Genomic DNA, 22,649 nt, shown 5'->3' on the forward strand with positions numbered 1-22,649 from the left:
TTTTCATTCAGTACTCAATGAGTCATGTGAGAGATCATTCAGAACTCCTCAAAGATTCTTGTTAGGGATTTTTCTAAACCCATTTTTAAATCCAGTTTATGATGATATACCTAAAATCAACACAAACTGTTTAAAGCCCGATATATTTCATAACATAATGGAGAAAAGATTTGTCTGGGGTGATTCACTCAGTGTAGCTTATATATTTATTTTATGGTCTGAAAGGTTAAACCCATCATTTGTTTTAAGCTTCGCTCCTCATTAAAATACTTACCTGACATTTTCTAGTGATCAGAGAAGCACTGATCAGTGGAGTCTCACATCTCCCCCCCCTCTTGGCAACAGATTTGATGTTTCAACTATGAAATATGGATAAACGCATATGTCGTTTATGTAATGGAGATCCCTTCAAGTCTGTAGTAGAGAGCTGTCTGCCCTTTGCCTCACCATCCTATGCCAAAGATGAAAGGCACATTTGCAGTCAAAGGGTCTCATCATCAAGGTAAGACCCCTTCCCCCTTTGCTTATTCCTCGGACCCCCATGTGTCTGAGAGGTGCCGTACAGCAACATATAGTCATCACTCCAATAGACAAGTGGCCCGTTCACTCCTCATTTAATTACACCGCTCTCAATGCACCAATTAGCATGGTGGGAAAAGAAAGGGTTGGAGGCTGAGAGAAGGAAGCTGAGAACCACCTGTTGGGTTTGTGTCATTCATTAGGGATGGTGGGATTGAGGATGAAAAGCAGTGGGCTCACACACCCTGACTCCAGCGCTGCAGGAGGGGGACACGCTCAGAGGGGCTCACCTACTGAACGCTCTTTTCTCGTTATAATGGCCCTAATTAAGAGCAAGGGGGGTTAAAATGGCTCTGACTCCTTTTCTCCATCTCTCAACACTTTTCTCCTCTTTTATCAGGTCTCTGCTTTCTCTACCTGGGATAAGGAGCTTCATAAGATTGTATTTGATCCACGTTATCTGCTGCTCAATCCCAAAGAGAGGAAACAGGTACACACTCTACTGTATTTAGCCTCTGACATGTCCACAATGTGAAAAATGTATTGTACGTTAGCCCACTCATCTCATGCTACTGTCCCCATCTGCAGGTGTTCGATCAGTATGTGAAGACACGTGCAGAGGAGGAGAGGAAAGAGAAAAAGAACAAAATCATGCAGGTCAAAGATGACTTCAGGAAAATGATGGAGGAAGCTAAACTTGGTGTCAGGTAAACAGTACACCATCAGGATAAACCTAATTTTTCAATGTTGTTTAATATCGTTGTGCACTTTTGTGTTGGTTCATTTCTGATAAACGCCTTGAAAATGAAGAGTTTATTAAACAATAATATATTTAAAAATGTTGGGCTTTGTGTGGCATCTTAAAAATGTGCAATGGGCATCTGTCTGCATGCTTGCATAGACAAACAATTACAAAATAGCATAGGCAGAATACAAGAACACATCCTATCTGAACGGCATTCAAGTTATTCAAGTCAAGTTACATCAACAAATATTGACGCTTTACTGTCACTTTTGATCAGTTTAATGCAATCTTGCTGAATAAAAGTGTTAATATCTTCTAAAAGAAAATCACACTGGCCGCAAACTTTTGATCGGTAATGTAATTAATTTGAATATATTTAATAGATTGGCAATCAATGAGCACGTTTACATTCACACTAGTTCGCCGATAACTCACAAAAAACAGCTGATGGAAATATAGGGTGGCCATTTCCATAACACCAAAAAGGAGGAAACTTTGCGTCATTTAGTGAGGCAAGAATAATTGCAACTACAATACAATTTTGTCCATCATATCGATGGTATCATGATACAGTGATTCTAAAATGGCCTACTCTATTCATTGCTAGACAAATTTGATCTACGATATATATTGATATAGACCTGCTATGTGTAACAGAAGAGGCAAAAAAGTGTTTGTTCACAGTATTTGTATTTATTCAAGATATTGTGATGTCTGTTTTAAAAACTGACCACTGAGAGGAACCTGTCTTGCAAAGTTCACAGTGCCTGAAAACATAACATTTCTGGACTTCTGGAAATAAAAGAAATGCATAAATAAACAAATAATCTGGCACGGTGCCAGAAAACATAACATTTCACAGCGACACAGCGTGCAAAATCCATGAAAAGCGTCTCTACTGCTTTTTGATATAAATTTGCGCTCTTTTGTCCATTCCGGATTAAATGAGGTCTGACGTTTCGGCATGTTAACGTTATGATATGACGTAGCCAGAACGTGAACGTGGAGGCTTGTTTACACTTTTAACCAATGATATATCAGATATGTATTTGACACCGCTTTCAGCCAATCATTTGTTTGACCAGAGATCTTACGGCATTCGACGCTATGCTGCTGCATCCCAATAAAGATTCTAGAGCAGTGGTTTTTTGAAAGGAGGACAAATGAGTGTCCGGTTTGAGGCTGCGCCAGACACCGGACAGGGGGCTTAAAGTCCGGACTGTCCGGCCAAAATCCGGACGTATGGCCACCCTATTGAAATAACCTGTTTTCCGGGTTATATGCAACGCAAGTAAACTGCATTTAAATGACTTTATTAATAAATCAGTTATTTCCCGCTAGTGAAATCAAAATGTGATAATTTGCGTATCTGCCTCCAAGTATTTAATTTATGTCGGTTGTGTTGTTAAATAAAGCATTACAAACCAAAGAGTATTGCAACATGTCAGCGGGAAACTTATGGCTCATATATTGTCCTCTCATGCAGTTACAGATGAAGCATTTTACACGTTCCTGTCACATATCACACATGCACTTCAATAAGGCGGCAGAAAGCAGGTTAATACCTTTACATTCTGGGCAAAATCAGCGTATGGGGCAAAAATCTAGCAGTGGCGATCGGTTTATGCGTAAGCCGCTTATGACCTTACTCCGATAAAGGAAAACGGGTTAATGCGTTTACATGATCATGTGCATTGTCGGCTTATTAAAGGGTTAGTTCACCCAAAAATTTAAATAATGTAATTTATTGCTCACCCTCATGCCGTTCCACACCCGTAAGACCTCCACACCCGTTCATGTTCAGAACACAAGTGAAGATATTCTTGGCTTGCATAGCCAGCAATGACATTTCCTCTCTCAAGATCCATTAATGTACTAAAAACATATTTCAATCAGTTCATGTGAGTACAGTGGTTCAATAATAATGTTATAAAGCGACGAGAATATTTTTGCTGCGCCAAAAAAACTAAATAACGACTTGTATAGTGATGGCCATATATGGCTTATATAGTGATTTCAAAACACAGCTTCATGAAGCTTCGGAGCATATAGAATCAGCGTATCGATTCACGTGATTTCTGCGTGATTTCAGCAGTTTATTCAGTGTTTTGAAATCGGTTATCACTATTTAAGTTGTTATTTAGTTTTTTTAGGCGCACCAAAAATGTTCTCGGTGCTTTATAATATTAATATTGAACCACTGTACTCACATGAACTGATTTAAATATGTTTTAGTACATTAATGGATCTTGAGATAGATGTCATTGCTGGCTATGCAGGCCTCACTGAGCCATCGAATTTCAACAAAAATATCTTAATTTGTGTTCCGAAGATGAATGGAGGTCTTACGGGTGTGGAACGGCATGAGTGTGAGTAATAAATTACATTATTTTCATTTTTGGGTGAACTAACTCTCTAAGCATACTCAGGTTAAGAATGAGTGCATTTACATGCACAATGTTAACCTGATAAGGGCTCAGTTGCCACAACCTCAGTGTTAAATCATTTTTATGTTATGTAGCTCTTTTCACAAGCTATGTTATTTTTAAAGCAACTTTATAAAACAACGACTAATTTCATTAACGTTTAAACTGAAATTTTGCAACCGACTAGTCGACTACTCGAACCCCTTCCCCCAGAGATAGACTGTATATGGCATCCATTTGAAATGCACTACTTAATCTATGAAGTCAAATCCCATACTGAATGCTGCTAAAAATAGGTCCGATACAATGTGCTTGCCTTGCATTATGGTCATTGTGTATTAAACTTGAGTGTTCACTTAAGCAACATTAGCCATTATAGACACATTTATTCAAATCAATGAATCAATAGGCAGCGCAGGACCAAACCTAAAAGCCTATTATAAACAGATTTCCTCAAATAAAAGTTACCCAATGCAAGTCATTTAAACGTAATTTAATGATGTAGCCTTTGTAAAAAAAAATATAAAGCAAAAAAAATCGACTACTCAAATAGTCTTGCATCAGGTAGTGGAGAGTAAAACCTTGTGAGGAACCCGACTCCGAGAGAAGAGAACCCATCCTTTTCTTGCATTGCAATGAATGTGAAAATGATAAATGCATAACAAGAACCACTTTTTTTCTCTTCACAGAACAACGTTCAGCGAGTTTGCTGCCAAACATGCCAGGGATTCACGCTTTAAGGCTGTTGAAAAGATGAAAGACAGAGAAGCCATTTTCATAGAATTTATGACAGCCTTCAGAAAGAAGGAGAAAGAGAACTCAAAAAACCGTGGGGAGAAGGTGAGGAACCGAAGTTAATACACAACTATTACCTTATTTTACCGAAAGTTGAGATGCCAATCTTATTAAATATTCAGGAGTGGCCCTTGTTATTTAACTGACATTTAATACAATAGAAACAAGTGCTCAATAGGTAGACAAAGAAAAAGCAGGACAACCTACCAATGCATTGCACGTTGAATATCTCTTGGTAACTTCACATTCAATGTCATGCAATCACATGCATGTTCACAGGCGAATACACTCGTAGGCTGAGACTAAGTCATGAGCTGTAATCTGCCCTGGTGTTTGGTCTACACACACACGCTGTCTTTGTGGCTAGGGTTAAGTGCAGAAAGTCTGGGCTGATTGCCTTTGGCAGCTAAAGGTCAGCCATCAAACATTAATGCCAGTGAAATGTCGCCTGTGTAGGGGGGCCATAGGTTAGTAGGGAGTGTTCACCAGGTGGGGTTCACCAGAGGATGCCCGTCTAATTCCGTTATTATTAAACCGTATTAACAACGATCAGGCGATGTTTCAGTCACATTTGTGGAGCTTCTTGACAGTAAGTGACTCATTAACCACTGGCCTTGGAAAGGTATAGTTCACAAGTAATGAAACTGTCCCATTCTCCAACAATATATTACTCAAGTAATACAAGTGATCATTTAGCATTTAGCAGACTTGCCCAGCTCCATGGTGCAATTGTGGTGGGGAGTTGTTGTCCCATGTGGGATTTGAACCAGCATCCTTTAGCCTACCAGCCTAGATGTACACCGGCCATATTCAAACCTGCGTGTCGGCACTCTTGTGTGTTGGGGACATGTCCATTACCCACTACATTTATGTTGCTATTGTTTTCTTTAAGGTCAAGCAAGACTTTTTTGAGCTCCTGTCAGATTACCATGTGGATGGTCAGCAGCGCTGGAGCAAAGTGAAGGAAAAGATGGAGACTGACCCTCGCTACAAGGCTGTGGAAACCTCTGCAGCTCGAGAGGAACTCTTCAAGAGCTACGTGGAGCGTCTTGCCAAGGTTAGAGGAGCTGCTTTACTTTACACTATTTTTTGGTACCAGCCCTGTGTTATTTTTAGACGGTAAGAAAGGCATGAAAATATAGGGATTTAGATACTTTTACAGAAAGGAAAGAAACATGTAATGACAAACATGTATTGACAACTCAAGTTCACTTCACAACATTTAATTTATAAGCATTTACTGTGTCTGGTGAGGAATGTTTTTTCTTCCGTGGTGAATTCTTCCTGATCCTTGATTTTGATACTCCTCCAGAATCCAAACTCTGAGAAAGAGAAAGAGCTAGAGAAACAGGCCCGGATAGAGGCCAGTCTGAGGGAAAGAGAGCGGATGGTGCAGAGATTCCGCTCGGAGCAAACCAAAGAGATTGACCGTGAGAGAGAGCAGCACAAAAGGGAGGAGGCCGTCCAGCATTTTAAAGCACTCCTGTCTGATATGGTAATAGCCAGATTTAATATCTCATACCCATATCAAATGGAAATAAGCTTGTTATAACTCTATACAACCACTAGTGAAAATGTCAAAATCTTCCAATTCATGAAAAGTGTATATTGTTTAGTAATGTGGTCAAAACTGGTTAAATCTAGTATTGTAAAAGTTGTCATTGACAATTGTTTACTGAATGTGACAGGTGAAGACGCCTGATGCCAACTGGTCAGAGACGCGTCGCACCCTGAGGAAGGATCACCGCTGGGAGTCATCCTCATTGCTGGAGAGGGATGAGAAAGAGAGGCTCTTCAACGAACACATCGAGGGTCTTGCAAAGAAGAAAAAGGAGCATTTTCGCCAACTTCTGGACGAAACGACCTCGGTACACTGCCCTGACACCATGACATGGGTCACTTGTCTATAGGGTTGGGTATCGTTTGAAATTTAATGATTCCAATTCTGCTTATCAATTCCTAATTTCGATTCCAATAAGGTAAAAAAACAAACAAAAAACAAAAAATCTTTCAATTTCATTCACTTTTATTCTAGGTCTTATTGTAAAACATTTCATAACAGGCTAAAGAACTTACACAATCAACTTTTGCCTATTAAAAATTAGGGGTGCACCGATCCGACTTTTTCAGTCCCGATACCGATACCGATGCCTGGGCTTTGTGTATCTGTCGATACCCGATACCGATCCGATATATTGTTGAATTAATAATAAACTGTATATCTTCCACCTTATACCTTCCTTGAAGAGACTAAAGGCACCAGACTTTACTAACTAAACATAACTAAGACAAAATAACAGATGTATGTAAGGTGTTGAATTCTTATTTATTTAAAAAACAATTGTGCATTCAAATCTAAAATAGAATGTAATCTAACTTCTTTAAATAAATAAAATGTAGCAGTGGAAACAAAAAACAGTGTATTGGTCAAACATACAATAGTAATCTGACAGTTACCAAACATTTTTTACACTACAGATAATTGTTTTGGTATATAATCATATCAATATTAAAAAGTAGCATTACAAATTAACAAATAGTCTAATTTTCTACCATATGCAATTTAATAAAAATTTTCAGCTAGCTAATAACAACTTTGTTCTGGTTTCACCTCACTCCAGATTAAATGATTGTAGGCTAGGCCTATTTATTTTACTACACATTGTCAACAGAAATAAGATGAAATACTGTTGATAATTAAAAATAATTCTTACTACCCACTCTTGCTAAAATGGGTAAGCACACTTGTGTTCTCATTTCAGTTGCGTTCTGAGTAAATTAATAAACTGAGTTCATGAGTTCAGTGTTGGACAGATCAGTTGTTCTGGCCAGTCGTTAAAATGATTCGGTTCAAAGGAGTCATTAGGTCACGAATCGGACATTAGCAGACGCGTTGTGTGCGAATCCCGTCTGTTAGAACATCGCGAAAGATGTCAACACACAGAAAACACTTCATAACTGGATATAATTTGTCTCCCGCTTATTGAAAGTATGCTTTATGTCAGCTGGTCAGAGAAGAGTCAATGTTTTTTGAGCGCAATTCACACCCAGTGATAATTCAAGGACAAAATTGTCCGAATGTGTCACGTGCAACATGGTTTCGGTCTTCCGAGCTTTTGATTTGGATTAATATGTGAAATATGAGAGCGAACACTGATTATTTTGAAGACCCAGAGAGCGCGCGCGGGGGAGGAATTCTCTGATCGTTCTCTCTGTCACTCAGTCACAAGCGCAGCATCTGTTCTACATCACTCGTAAATCACAATAACTCATCAAATTAGGCTTTGGCCGTCAAAAAAATGTCAATGCAGGAAAGACCCTGACTTTGCAGTAATACCCTCGAAACAGGACCATCTGTGCTTTTGGAACTAAATCCTCTGCAGAGGTGAGAGCTGATCCGTTGCTGGTGAACGAGTTAAACTCTTTCTACGCTCGCTTTGATGGTAATCGCGGCAGCGCGACTCCGGCGAGTGACGCGTCAGAGAGAGTCCCTCAGAGCAGCAACGGTCACGTGATCTCTGTCTCGGAGGACGAGGTTCGGAGGGCACTCAAACGTGTGGATGTCAGGAAAGCTGCTGGGCCGGATGGTATTTCAGGTCGTGTTCTGCGGTCCTGTGCTGATCAGCTCGCAGGGCTCTTTACATCCATATTTAACGAGTCCCTTGCTACATCTGTTGTCCCCACCTCCTTCAAACGATCCTCCATCATCCCTGTACCTAAGATCAGTAAACCCTCTTGCCTAAATGACTATCGTCCAGTGGCTCTCACATCTTTAGTCATGAAGGTCTTTGAGAGACTCATTAAAAACAACATTTGCTCCTCCATTCCTGACACTTTGGACCCTCTTCAGTTTGCCTATCGTCCCAATAGATCGACTGAAGATGCCATTTCTCACGTCCTTCACTCCTGCCTCACTCACATCGACAGCAAAAGTGGGAACTATGTCAGGTTGCTATTTATTGACTATAGCTCAGCCTTTAACACCATAGTTCCCATTAAGCTAACACACAAACTCCTGGATCTAGGCCTGAATTCTTCTCTCTGCCTCTGGATTGAAGATTTCCTCACTGGCAGACCCCAGGCGGTGAGAGTAGGCCAGTTCACCTCCACCTCCATCACCCTGAGTGTTGGAGCTCCACAGGGCTGTGTGCTGAGTCCCCTGCTCTACTCTCTCTACACCCATGACTGTTTGTCCACACACAGCTCCACCTCTATCATCAAGTTTGCTGATGATACTGTTGTCCTGGGTCTCATCTCCAACAACAATGAGACGGCATACTTGGACGAAGTGGAGCAACTGACATCATGGTGCCAGGACAACTGTCTCTCTCTGAATGTTAACAAGACCAAAGAACTGATTGTGGACTTCAGGAAGAGACAGCATCGGTCATACTCCCCTCTCATGATCAGCGGGACACCGGTAGAGAGAGTGAGCAGCTTCAAATACCTGGGTGTGAACATCTCCGAGGATCTGACCTGGACTACACACATCCAGACACAGGTGAAAAAAGCCAGGCAAAGACTGTACCACCTGCGCCAGCTGAGGAAATTCAGGGTTTCACCAGCCATCCTGAAAACTTTCTATCGAGGGGCGATAGAAAGTGTCCTGACTCAGTGCATCACAGCGTGGTACGGGAACAGCACCAGTCACGACTGCAAAGCCCTGCAAAGAGTGGTGCGCTTATCCGAGCGCATCTCAGGCTCAGCTCTCCCGTCTCTGCAGGACATCTACACCAAACGCTGCAGAGGTAGAGCTACTAAAATCATCAGAGACATTAATCACCCTGCAAACTCTCACTTCACCCTGCTGCCATCTGGTAAGCGCTTCCGTAGCCTGATGGCAAAGACTGAAAGACTCAGGAGGAGTTTCTTCCCCCAGGCCATCAGACTCCTGAACTCAGTCACGTGACTTCACTTCACCCCCGCACACGCATAAACATCCAGTCTTTTAACATTAACATCCACATACTGCAATTGCACTGCACTTTACGTCCCTATTGTTACTGCGTAACAACCTGTAATAAACCTTGCACATTATACTTCTTTATATATACATATATATATATATTTTATGTTAACCACTTATTTTTAAGTCTACAGTTTATCTCACTTATCATATCCACATATTTTTTTATATTTTTATTTTATCTTATTTCCAATTTTTATCTTTACTTGATTTATTTATAATCCTACTTATGTTAATACTTTTTATTCTTATTTTATTCTATTTCTATTTTAATTTCTTGTAACTGTTATTTGCACTGTCCATGGAGCGGACCTGTTTACATTTCACTGCCAGTTGTATATTGTGTATATAACTGTGTATGTGACAAATAAAACTCTTGAATCTTGAATCTTGAACAGCGACGAACTAGTTGGCGTGGCAAGCGTGAAATATCTCCTCCACACAGCCGACTCTCTGGCTCGCTCCCTTCTAGCATGCGACACACGTGAAGCTGACGAATGACGTAGGTTCTGCTGCGATGGAAAAAAACACCTGGATCGGCTTGTGGATCTGTTAATTTTTCCGATCCCCGATCCAGCTATTTTGTCAGTATCGCGGCCGATATCCGATCCTAATATCGGATCGGTTTACCCCTATTAAAAATACCATAGCTAAAACAAGCATTATACGCATTATTAAAGTCCCTGTAAAGTCTAAACTAAACATGTGTTCTGAGTTTCTCACACCACAGATAAATGTGTTATTAACCACCCAGCCAAATTTTAATCATTAAAAAATCCGCCAAGTACATAAAATAGCTTATCAAAAACCTGAAAAAATGAGCAGCATTCTCTGCTCTCAAACGCTGGGGGTGTGTCCGCTGTCGGCGCTGAAACCACGCCCACTCGCGGGAAAGCTGCAGTAGCACACAAGACAACACTCACTGATCACGAGCGTCTATGATCACGACGCACCAGATGTCGGCAGGACGGGAGGATGAAGGCCTGGGCGGGTGATAGTCGGTTCTGCAGCGGATTATCAGTGAATCCCTGTTGTCTCCGGTTAAAGTTTGTAAAACGATCCGGTGTATTGTCACTGCAGACTCGGAGGCAGGCGTCGGTGGTGATCCTCAGCTCTCCATCAAGATGGCTGTTCACAAAATTAATCCACCTCTTCTTGATCATTGTGTTTGTTTTGTAAGCTGTTTTGTAAGTTGTAGACTATAGTAACTAACAGTACTGACAGTAACTCGCGATCGAGCGGGCAAACTGATGCGAATGTGCTCTAGTTATGATCGTGTTAGGGGAGGAGCCAGGCTCGGTGGCTCCAGTGCGTCATCGAGCCACCGTTTTAGCCCCGCCCAGAAAATCCTGAACACAGCAACGGTGAAAAACTGTTTAACGGTCTAACTTCTGAATTCAGTACTACATAGTTCACAGTCTTTGTAATTTGTTTCAGCAATACATTTCTAACATTTATAATGTGTTTAGAAAAAAATCTCAGAATTGCCTTTAAAGGGACTTTAAAGACAATTAAACACTCAGTAATTAAAAAAGAACAAATAATCAAATTATCAATTGCACAAATAAATAAAATTGAACAAAGATACGATTGAAATAAACATTCAGGTTCAGAAACGAATCAAATGTAAAATAACAGCACTTTATTAATAAAATATTGTCTATACATTACAAATATAGTTAAATGTTATTCTGTCTAGAACAGCGAGTGACTTTTCTCAATATCTTTTGTTGTTTGATTAAAGATATGATTGAGACGGCATCAGGAAAATCTGCTGTCACCTTTAAGAGCTGCACGGATCCCGTACTGTTACACATGCATTTTCTTCTTAAGACATAACCGACTGCGTTTACGAGAATATTTTGACAAAATTTTCTGTGTATTTGTCCGTTCGTGTGCTGTACAGAAAGACAAGGAAGAGAACTCCTGTTCATTATCGTGCAATATTGAGGAGCCGTTCTGTGCGCACATGTGTGTGCAACATGTGTGTGCATGTCAGCAGAACAGAAAACAGCGCGCGAGTCGTCTTTGTGCTCTAATAGTTTAAAATCACAATAAAACCACCTTTTCTGTTCGCTCGTTTTGGATGTGTGCAGAGCACAGAAAACAGCGTGCAAGTCTTTTGTGCTTGAATGATTAAAAATCACATTAAAAATGCGCTCACGGGAACCGATAAGCGGAATCGAAATGCATGTTTCTTATCAAATGACCAGTTCTGGGAAGTTCTAGTTCTAGATACCCATCCCTACTTGTCTAACTCGGTTTGTTGTCTGTTAATCTGTTGTATCCAGCCTACTCAATTGACTCAAATTCCTTCCTCTACATCAGATCACTTTGATGACGTCATGGAAGGAAGTTAAGAAACTTATTAAAGAAGATCCGAGATGCATCAAGTTTTCAAGCAGTGACAGAGTAAGGCCTGTCTTTGCCTTTTTGTTGTACTTCTTTTGTCAAAATGTTGTCTTTTTAAGTCTATATAGTTATCTCTTTATAGTATGTGTTTATAGTTAGTATATGCAAGTCTTTCTTTATAGTATGGATGTATTCACACCAGGAAAGTCCACTAGTTCACTTGCTTTGGTCCGGACCAAATACAATGTTGATTTTTTTTTTTTTTTTGTGGTTCGCTTTGGTTCACTTTTACACTGCTCTTTTTGCAAGTGAACCGAAAATTTTAAACAAAACCACATGTGTGCTAAGGTCATCCATTCATGGGACAGAAATTCTCAAGCAGGGAAAAGCAGGAAGTGCAAAAACAGGCTAATTATGGATATCTTTTGTGCAATTTTTATTCTTGTACTGATTAGGTGTTATCAGCTATGAACACAATATGAAGTACTGTCCCACGAATGTGATTTACTGATGAATAAATAGGCCTGTAAGGCTAAATCGCAGTCCCAAACTAGTTTTTGTTAATACAATAAAGTAGCCACCACACTAATTAAAAAATATACAGAGTAACTAAGTGAAAATAAAGTGGCATTTTGGGGTTATGGAAACAACAGTTAATGCACTGTTAATGAAACCTGAAAACTGTCCCTGATGAATAGAATGAACATCGTACCTGCATGCAATTCCTTCCCAGCTAACACACGTCGTACCAGTTACGTGATTTATGGGTACTTTACTTTTATTTCATGACATACTAATGTACAATATAACGTTGCATGCTCGTAGTTTCGCTTGCGCTTTATATATGAAGTGATATTATACAGCGCGCGCCACCGCTTTTGCGCGTGCAATTGAAGAGTGTGCGCTACGAGCACAGTTTAACGGCTGACAGGACAGGAAATTTCGGTTTTCTGAGGTGAGAGACTTTTTATTTCGTATCAAGCTACGAAAATAACGTTAAAATAATGACATTGACTTGTGCGCCTACCATGGCATGCTGACAGTGGCACTGCGCAGAAGATGGATGAAGTATTACATTTTCATTCATAGAGAGGGGCTTCGCACCAGAGTTAATTTGGAACCGGACCGAGACCGACTCTTCAGCTGGGTCTCAGTTATGGTTGTTTGATCTGCATAGTGTGATTGCTGTATTCACACCTGCCCAAAACATCAAGGGGGGAAACGAACTTGAGTTCAATTCAATCGAACCAAACAAGACTGGTGTGAATATACCCTAAGTCTATATAGTTATGTCTATATAGTTGTGTCTTTATAGCAGTTCCTATATGGTTATGTCTTTTATAGCAATTCCTATATGGTCATGTCTTTGTAGTTATGTCTATATAGTTATGTCTTTATAGCAATTCCTATGTAATTATGTATTTTATAGTTATGTCTATATAGTTATGTCTTTATAGCAATTCCTATGTAATTATGTCTTTATAGCAATTCCTATATAGTCATGTCTTTATAGCAATTCCTATATGGTTTTCTTCATAGCAATTCCTATATTGTTAAGTCTTTATAGTAACTGTATATTTATCTTTATACACTCACCTAAAGGATTATTAGGAACACCTGTTCAATTTCTCATTAATGCAATTATCTAATCAACCAATCACATGGCAGTTGCTTCAATGCATTTAGGGGTGTGGTCCTGGTCAAGACAATCTCCTGAACTCCAAACTGAATGTCAGAATGGGAAAGAAAGGTGATTTAAGCAATTATGAGCGTGGCATGGTTGTTGGAGCCAGACGGGCCGGTCTGAGTATTTCACAATCTGCTCAGTTACTGGGATTTTCACGCACAACCATTTCTAGGGTTTACAAAGAATGGTGTGAAAAGGGAAAAACATCCAGTATGCGGCAGTCCTGTGGGCGAAAATGCCTTGTTGATGCTAGAGGTCAGAGGAGAATGGGCCGACTGATTCAAGCTGATAGAAGAGCAACTTTGACTGAAATAACCACTCGTTACAACGGAGGTATGCAGCAAAGCATTTTTGAAGCCACAACACGCACAACCTTGAGGCGGATGGGCTACAACAGCAGAAGACCCCACCGGGTACCACTCATCTCCACTACAAATAGGAAAAAGAGGCTACAATTAGCATGAGCTCACCAAAATTGGACAGTTGAAGACTGGAAAAATTCTGCATGGTCTGATGAGTCTCGATTTCTGTTGAGACATTCAGATGGTAGAGTCAGAATTTGGCGTAAACATAATGAGAACATGGATCCATCATGCCTTGTTACCACTGTGCAGGCTGGTGGTGGTGGTGTAATGGTGTGGGGGATGTTTTCTTGGCACACGTTAGGCCCCTTAGTGCCAATTGGGCATCGTTTAAATGCCATGGCCTACCTGAGCATTGTTTCCGACCATGTCCATCCCTTTATGACCACCATATACCCATCCTCTGATGGCTACTTCCAGCAGGATAATGCACCATGTCACAAACCTCGAATCATTTCAAATTGGTTTCTTGAACATGACAATGAGTTCACTGTACTAAAATGGCCCCCACAGTCACCAGATCTCAACCCAATAGAGCATCTTTGGGATGTGGTGGAACGGGAGCTTCGTGCCCTGGATGTGCATCCCACAAATCTCCATCAACTGCAAGATGCTATCCTATCAATATGGGCCAACATTTCTAAAGAATGCTTTCAGCACCTTGTTGAATCAATGCCACGTAGAATTAAGGCAGTTCTGAAGGCGAAAGGGGGTCAAACACAGTATTAGTATGGTGTTCCTAATAATCCTTTAGGTGAGTGTAGTTATGTCTATATAGTTAATATAATTCCTATATAGTTATGTCTTTATAGCAATTCCTATATAGTTTTGTCTTTATAGCAATCCCTATATAGTTATGTCTTTATAGCAATTCCTATATAGTTTTGTCTTTATAGCAATCCCTACATTATGTCTTTAAAGCAAGTCCTATATAGTTAAGTCTGTATAGTTAAGTAAGTCTATATCGTAATTAAGTCTGTATAGTTAGTAAGGTCTCTATAGTTGTCTTTATAGTAAGTCTCTCTACCTGTTGTTCACCATTTCACCATAGAAACGACAGAGGGAGTTTGGTGATTACATCAAAGACAAGTACATCACAGCCAAAGCAGACTTCAGAACTCTCCTGAAAGAGACCAAGTTCATCACCTACAAGTAAGAAGCTTCAAATATGTGATTATGAAATCTATCATAAATCCAACTATTTGAAATAAGAAAAAAATGGTAAATGTAACCACAAACTATCCTACTTTATATATCATAGTATTTCATCTTACAATAATGCTATTACTATTATAATTGAATAAATGGAACTAAGTTTTCATTTTCTGAAGAAAGTGTAGGAAAGTTAAGGTGTTGTGGGTTTTTTTTTTAGCATGGAGCTAAACAGTTTCTAGGGTTTTCTGAGTGGCTGCTTGGTGTTTATTTATTAGCCCAGGCCAAAAACCACCTGCAAATCTATAATATTCTGGTGGTGGTTCAGGATTTTTTTCCACCAGTTGTACCACCTATCAGGTAAAACGATAAGAAGTAACAGCGCAATCTCCTCAACAAGTTGAATGATTTGAGTTAAGTCTTGAAATTAAATTTTAATTTTGTCTTCAGATCACGCAAGTTGATGCTGGAGTCAGAGCAGCACTTGTCGGACATTGAGAAGATCTTGCAAAAGGATAAAAGGTACCTGGTTCTGGACTGTATGTCAGAAGAGAGGCACAAACTCCTCATGGGATACGTGGAGGAGCTGGACCGCAGGGGACCACCTCCTCCTCCGACTGCCTTTGAACCTGCTCGACGCTCCACTAAATAATCTCACACATCTCCCAGATATTTTTCCCATACCTCGGGCCCACACTACCACGGACTCTCAGAAACATAAAGATAAATCACTCCAGTCCAAAGGTTTTACTTGTCAAACCTTTGAAAGTGAATGGTACATACCCACCTGCCCCTAGCTTATGCCATAAAGAACATCATGGGAGTATAAGACACAGAATAAGTATTTGGACCAACTGGAAGTTTTTTTAAAAATATATTATATGATGCATTTCCAGGTCTTCTCCATAACAAGCCACAGTGTTGTCCTTATCCATCCAGTCTAAGGGGTTAAATTCGCATTACATGATAAACGGTGATTGTACAGAATCTGTCTTGTGTTTGGGTAACTGTCCTGAACGTCTACCGGAGGTATCGCCACCTGGTGCCTGTCAGCCCTTTTTTCCTCCAGCCACTGCTGCGATCTCAAATCCCGAACATCAATTCAGGTTCACGTGTCACACCTTTTGCTCCAAACTGTTTAGAAACTGTGATTCGTTGAAATTGGGAGAGCCTCCCGGTTTTGTGAACATTTTTTGGTGACTTTAGTCACCCACAGGGATATTCACGAATTATGAAAGCCTCTCTGTGTATATGTCATTTTAACTGACTGTTGGGTTAACATGAAAGATGTTTCTAGATGATGAATATGTATGTGTAATATGTATTCATTAGTTCGTTTACAATGTGATATGACTGACCGTATGAGCACTGGCAGTTGGCCATGTCAACTGGTCTTACGGTTTAATTTAATTGTTCAGATGTTTCTTAAAATGATATTGTTTTTCGGACTTGCTTTATGTACAGCTGAAGTTGAATAAAAGCAACCCATTTTTTTAACTTTGTTCATTTTGCGTGTGTTTGCAAAAATGCGTGCAGAACAGCTCATAGCAGACCACAAAAAGAACACAACTCCTTAGTAGGTAATATATTACAATTTATTTTACACAAATGCATTTCCGAAATACTTTTCATTATTGCCATCTTATTGTGTGAATGTTGTCACGATAAACAAAAAGGGGCAAAATGCAGGTAGCAATAAAAGTAAGATTTCAACAAATATTTTTTTTATTAATACTATAGGCAGGAGAGAGCTATGCACAGCTTTTCGGCATTGTTATTGTCTTGGTAGACCTGTGCGCACAAGACGTCACAACACACTTGTTTCTTTAGTGATATCTCTACCTATTTCATTATATAATACATAATTTTTTAACAACATGATACAATACAAATAGTACAGTCATCTCCATATACTTCTAAAAAATTATACCATGCCAGTTTTCTCTTTTTAAGAACAGTTAAACACAAACACTAAATCAAATAAATTCATCATTTATGAGTTCAGGTGAGGTCTGATCTGTTGTTGTACGTGTTTTTTTTTTCTTTTTTGTTGACAAAATGGAAGAAAAAAAAAGGGCGGCTGGATTCACACTGTCTTACTGTTTTCCTTACTTGGGATCCTGGTGCTCCCAGGGTATAGGATCATTTTCATGTGACTGGGAGCCAGTTTCCCTCTCTTGCCAAAACTGCTCTACATCTGGCAGTACAATTCCATCCTTGTTGGTCGGGCTTTCCTGCTGTCCTCCACACGGGTCTGGTTGCTTCTCAGGCTTTTGCTCCTCTGTTTGCCCCGGCCGGTGTGGAGGGAGGTGGGCTGATCTCTCAGGTCTTGGGGTGGGCGACTTTGGGGCGGTCGGGTTGTGTGGTCCTGGCTTGTGTTTTGCCGGTTGCTTGCGGAGGGTGAGCCTACGCCACAAGCCAATGTAGCCCTCCCTGAACTCCTCTGAGAGGGCGAGAACGATGAGAGGGTTGACTAAAGAGATGGAGAACATGAGGAGCTGGGCGGAGAGAGTGAAGAGGACCGGAGGGAAGGCACCTTCGGTCTCCAGCGCATGCCGCATCCAAACCCAGGACACCCATTGCGGGAGCCACATGGTGGCCATGGCCACTGTCAGGCTGAATAGCATCAGGGTGAGTTTGCGGGATCGGATCTGTGTCCGCAGGTTCTGGGTCTTGCTGGACCTGTGCTGGCATCGTCCATACGCCTTCCAGAAATAAAGCAGTGCAAAGCTCAAAGGTGCGCAGTAGACCAGAAGAGGATACGCCTTGGCATACACGGACATAAAATCATGGGCATCGAGAGGCACTGCTTGAACACAAATCATTCCGCTTCCTTCTCTTTGAAGGGTGGAAAAAAGCCACTGGGGAATTGGGACCACACACGCCAAGAGCCAAGTGAAGAGGAGGACTACCAGGATAGTCTTTAAACGGATGGCCACTTGCTTGGTGGGGTTACTGACATACCTGTAGCAAGCCTTGGCCATGATGGCCACGGTGAAGCTCTTTGCTGCCATGCAGGAGTGCAAGAACCAGTCGCAGGTCTTGCAGACAAACAATCCCAGGGTCCAGCTGGCACGGGAATAAGCAGTGGCTTTGAAGGGAACAGCAAATGCCAAGACCAGACCATCAGCCAGCATGAGGTTGAGGATGAGCGCGTTGATCAAGGACAGCTTACCTTTGCGCGCGTTGGTAATCAGGACTCCCATGGCAGTTACATTCCCGGTGAAACCCAGGACGCAGATGATTCCCAGCACCACTGGAATCAGAACCTTCAGATGTCCGTGATCCAGGTGCTGATAGCCACTTCTCTCCAGAAATGAGCGTCTATCCACGGAACCGTTTCCAGCGCTGATGTTCAAAGCAGGTAATTTATCCATTTCCTCTGTGATATTGGTCAAATAAGAGGGAGTTGGCAGTATGTGCAGAGAAGAGAGAAAGATATGCTCTCTCAAACTGCGTCTTTACGCGAGTAAACTCCGCGCGCGCGTATGGAATGGATCCCTGCGCTCTTTTCCCGCGTTTGACTAGACGGCGCGAAAGAGGAGCGACTTTATAACGGACATTTTGATTGACAGGTGCCGTCCCCAGCTGACTGACAGCGTTTAATTTCGCCCGTCGCGATCCTCCCGAGGCCAATTAAAATGATTTCGGGTAATAAGCACAGACAGCTACACACGGAGTTAAACTTATTGATTTTATTGTCACAGGAAATTATGGATTTCTTATTTCCTGCCGGAGTCAAAGGCTTGATGATTGCAAATGGAAATATGGTGAAGCGATGTGAATGAATTTGATGAGAGATTTTACCTCAGTAACAATGTCAAACGAATATAATGTAACGTTAGGTTAGTCTACTTTGACATATTTATTGTTTTGGTAACACTTTATAATGCGTTATTAATACACCTTTTATAAGGTTTGCCATATTTATATATCGTAGCAGGCTCTTTACAATAAGGTTTCATTAGTTAATGTAGAACTAACATAAACAAACCATGAGCAATACATTTACTGTATCTTTGTTAACATTAGTTAATACAAATACAACTGTTCATGGTTTGTTCATGTTCGTTCACAGTGCATTAATTATGTTAACTAGATTTTCATAAGATAGCCTATTAGTAGGCTAAATGATAGGAAATATAAATAAATGCTTTATAAGTGCAGTTCATGTTAACTAATGAACCTTATCGTAAGTTACATACTTTTCCATTTAGGACGACGGGGATAGTTTTCTTCACGATAGGCAGCCTAAATGTTTAAAGTTGAATTGTATGTATAAACACAGTCCTACATTGAAGTGGCAGAGAAATGAATGACACACAGGAAAACCATATAGGGTTTATTGTAGGTTTGTGTCCTGTTATGAGCGTATGTAAATACATTTAACGTTCATTTACTCATGTGTAGGCAATGTCGTCTTGTCCATTTTTTATCCAGAAGCTATTGGAAAAATCTGATACTGACATTTTAATTTGGAGGAAAGAATTCAGAGAATTATTATACATTATGACCAGCATTTGTGTAATTGGACCTTTGACTCAAACCCTTAAAATTATACTGAGAATTGTGTGTTAAGGTGTAGCCTACCTTACTCCCAGTTTTATTACATTTTTAATACATAACTAATAATCTATAAAGAATTATTATTTGTTAATGTTACTATTAATAAAAGTTATTATAAAGTGTTATCAGTATTCTTTATGAATCCAACAATACCTTACATACCAACCCAAAATACTATATTTACATCAATTACTGTTCCAACTGTAAAATCATAAATGAATGTGAGATCTTCCTCTGCCATATAACCTTTCAGAATTTGTAGTTGTAAATGTGTTTACTATTGGACTGAAGGTGATGATTGAAGATGTCCGCCCCTAATATTCTGCCAAATATATTATTTTGTGTTTTGCAGAGGAAAGAAAGTGGTTTTGGACAAACGTGGCTGAGTAAATGGCAGAAATGAATTCTTTGAATATGTATGTCTCTTAACCTGTCACATGAGGGCGCCATTGTTTCATTAACGTGTGGTGAAAAGGTAAGAAACAGCTTTATTTCAACTTCCTTTTTCGTTTCTTTTTATTTCAACGAAATCCATTAAGCATAAAGACTGCATGGCAAATAATTGGATGTAGATACATTCTGAGCTATAAAACTTTGTTTCATTAAGAAGTTTGCTGAAGTTTTTATTCTTCAGAAGAGAACATTACAGGTTTATTTGTACATAATAAAATTCCCTGATATCATTTAACCTTCACGTCATGTATAGGCTACATCATGATACCGGCATTCCTGTCATCCTCAGGCCAAAGTGACGTAATGATGACGTTTTAACAGTCTCAGACAGATGCAGCAGAAACCATGTAAAAAGATGACATCTGATTGTTACAGGTTCATTTGATGGTGCGGAACATATATTCTCTTCATTGGCTCATTATAGATGACATGTTGCATGCAATACGGTAATACTTTTCACCCAGCACGGCACTGAAGAATAAAAAAATAAATAAAAAAACAAACAGGGTATACTGTAAAGTTATGAGCATATTGAGATTATAATGCAGAATTCAAGTACTTCAATTCTGTGTACTGTAAAATCATGTCGCTGCAATTCTTTTCCCTTCTTACACAAAGCTATTCTTCACATTTCTTGTAAAAACATTCACACTTCACAACCCGAAAACCCTTCCACCCACCACCCCGTCTGCCGCCCAAGTACCCACATACGAAAAGAAGGCACCACAGCTTATTAATGGTTACATCGAAATAAGAGGACAACATGGAATGACAAAACATGACCAATGGGATTGACTTTTACTTCAGAGCTCCTTTCAAGAGGACCAATCAGGACACTAAATACTGTGATTTCCATCCACAGATTGTGTCTCAACACTACAATCAGCGCAGAGTCACATTCTTAGTCTGTTACGAATCAGTTAGACACTTCGGAGGAAGTTGGATGGCGTTGTGTTTCAAAGGGGATGAAATCCATTGTTTTTTGTAAAGGCACCCCTTTGTTTCCGTCTTATTCGAGGTTTGTTTTTGCCTTATTAAAGATTCTTCATATCGTTGCAATGAAAATGCACATTTGTTCAGATTTAAAGAGTCAGGCCTTTCCTTCCAGCAGAGAAATGAATAAATACGATAAATTAACAAGAGTTTATGGAAGAGGAAATGCAGATACATAATAGCGGAAGAATGATTGTGCAGGGCGGGATGCTTCTTGTTTCGTGAAAGTCTGGAAGCATCCTTGCACAACATGGCCTTCTTATCCAGCATCATCTGTTCATACTTCTCCCCACATCACAGGTAACTTCATGTTTCTCATCACAAAACACACCCTGCAATATCCTGCTGGGTTATAGCCTTTCCCCCTCTCTTTCTCTCTCTTTTCAGGATCATGTGGAGGTGGTACAGTTGTGCTAGTTGACCTTATCCTGGAATATGTAAAGGTTATTGGTGGCTGCCACAGCGATGATGTTTTCTTGAGGATGCCAGGCGGTGTGGAGAATTTTCTTGCTGAAGTCCAGGCTGTCCACACTGATTTCATCTTTGCGGCGCTTTCCGCCCACACACACCTTGCGAGGTTTCAGGATTGCCCGAGGCTTGCTGTTCTCCCGGGACGCCTCCAGTGTCACGTCACGCTTCGTATTACGGTCGAACATTCGGAAGAAGTTGTTGTAGGAACCAGTCATGATCACGCTGGGAATGAACAAAATGAAAAATAGTTTTTATTTCAATCTTTTGGTAACACTTTACAATAAGGTGCATTAGTTAACTACATTAGTTAACATGAACTAACGATGAACTGCATTTATAAAGCATTAATTTATCTTTGTTAATGTTAATTTCAAAATTTACTAATACATTATTCAAATCTTAACATTAGTTAATGCACTGTGAACTGAGAACAGCTGTATTTTTATTAACTAACGTTAACAAAGATTAACTAATGCTGAACAGAAGTGTTGTTCATGGTTAGGGGTCGACCGATATGGATTTTTTTAGTGCCGATACCGTTTTTTTTTTTCATCAGCCTTAGCCGGTGACCGATACGGGCTGCCGATTTTCTTGAGCTGATATTTGGAGCCGATACTGCTTTTGCTCCCTCAATTTACAACATAAAAATGACACAATGATCATGATGATAATAATTTAAAATTTACAATTTAAAAGGGAAGATTTATTGAACTAAAAAAAATTATATTTAACAAATAGTAAAAACAGGCGAGGTAGAACAAGAAAAAAAAGAGTTCAGTGGTTAAAATAAATTCTGAAAATAAATATTTAAGCATAAATAATATAATGACACTATTGCACACAGTATCAACAAGCAAGCAGCATAATAAAGTGCACACTGACTGTACTATACTTAATTTTAAAACTATTTACAACCTAGTCATTTAATGGTTACACTCTAAAAAATGCTGGGTTAAAAATAACCCAAGTTGGGTTGAATATGGACTAACCCAGCAATTGGGTTGTTTTGACCCAGCGGTTGGGTTAAATGTTTGCTTAAAACAACCCAATTGATGGGTTAGTCCATTTTTAAATTTCAAAAATCTCCCAATGCTCCACGTGAAACTTCAGTCTTTCGACCTTTTACCATCGTGTTAATTCTCAGTTGATTTTGATTAATATG

General features: G+C 39.9%; 3 protein-coding genes across 5 annotated transcripts in view; 1 reads left to right on the plus strand and 2 right to left on the minus strand.

Moving 5' to 3' along the window:
- The window catches only part of tcerg1a (transcription elongation regulator 1a (CA150)), a 28,907-nt gene extending 12,192 nt beyond the window's left edge, over positions 1–16,715 (plus strand). For both annotated transcript variants that reach the window (XM_079838391.1, XM_079838390.1), the window contains 9 exons: positions 920–1,009; positions 1,108–1,226; positions 4,380–4,530; positions 5,378–5,542; positions 5,798–5,980; positions 6,174–6,353; positions 11,780–11,863; positions 14,904–15,004; positions 15,455–16,715. In XM_079838391.1, coding sequence (XP_079694517.1) covers positions 920–1,009; positions 1,108–1,226; positions 4,380–4,530; positions 5,378–5,542; positions 5,798–5,980; positions 6,174–6,353; positions 11,780–11,863; positions 14,904–15,004; positions 15,455–15,656 — 1,275 coding nt within the window. In that variant the 3' untranslated portion in view covers positions 15,657–16,715. The remainder of the gene's footprint in view (positions 1–919; positions 1,010–1,107; positions 1,227–4,379; positions 4,531–5,377; positions 5,543–5,797; positions 5,981–6,173; positions 6,354–11,779; positions 11,864–14,903; positions 15,005–15,454) is intronic.
- Positions 16,716–17,112: 397 nt separating this feature from the next.
- gpr151 (G protein-coupled receptor 151) lies at positions 17,113–18,381 on the minus strand (the record flags this gene model as incomplete). The annotated part of the gene is made up of 1 exon (XM_079838392.1): positions 17,113–18,381. One exon carries the CDS (start codon positions 18,379–18,381, stop codon positions 17,113–17,115), a length of 1,269 nt encoding a protein of 422 aa, XP_079694518.1.
- Positions 18,382–20,064: 1,683 nt separating this feature from the next.
- The window catches only part of ppp2r2ba (protein phosphatase 2, regulatory subunit B, beta a), an 86,866-nt gene continuing 84,281 nt past the window's right edge, over positions 20,065–22,649 (minus strand). For both annotated transcript variants that reach the window (XM_079838277.1, XM_079838278.1), the window contains exon 9: positions 20,065–21,709. In XM_079838277.1, the coding sequence (XP_079694403.1) occupies positions 21,430–21,709 (280 nt within the window). In that variant the 3' untranslated portion in view covers positions 20,065–21,429. The remainder of the gene's footprint in view (positions 21,710–22,649) is intronic.

This window comes from Gobio gobio, assembly GCF_949357685.1.
Source record: "Gobio gobio genome assembly, chromosome: 16".
In the NCBI taxonomy this organism is placed as follows: Eukaryota; Metazoa; Chordata; class Actinopteri; order Cypriniformes; family Gobionidae; genus Gobio; species Gobio gobio.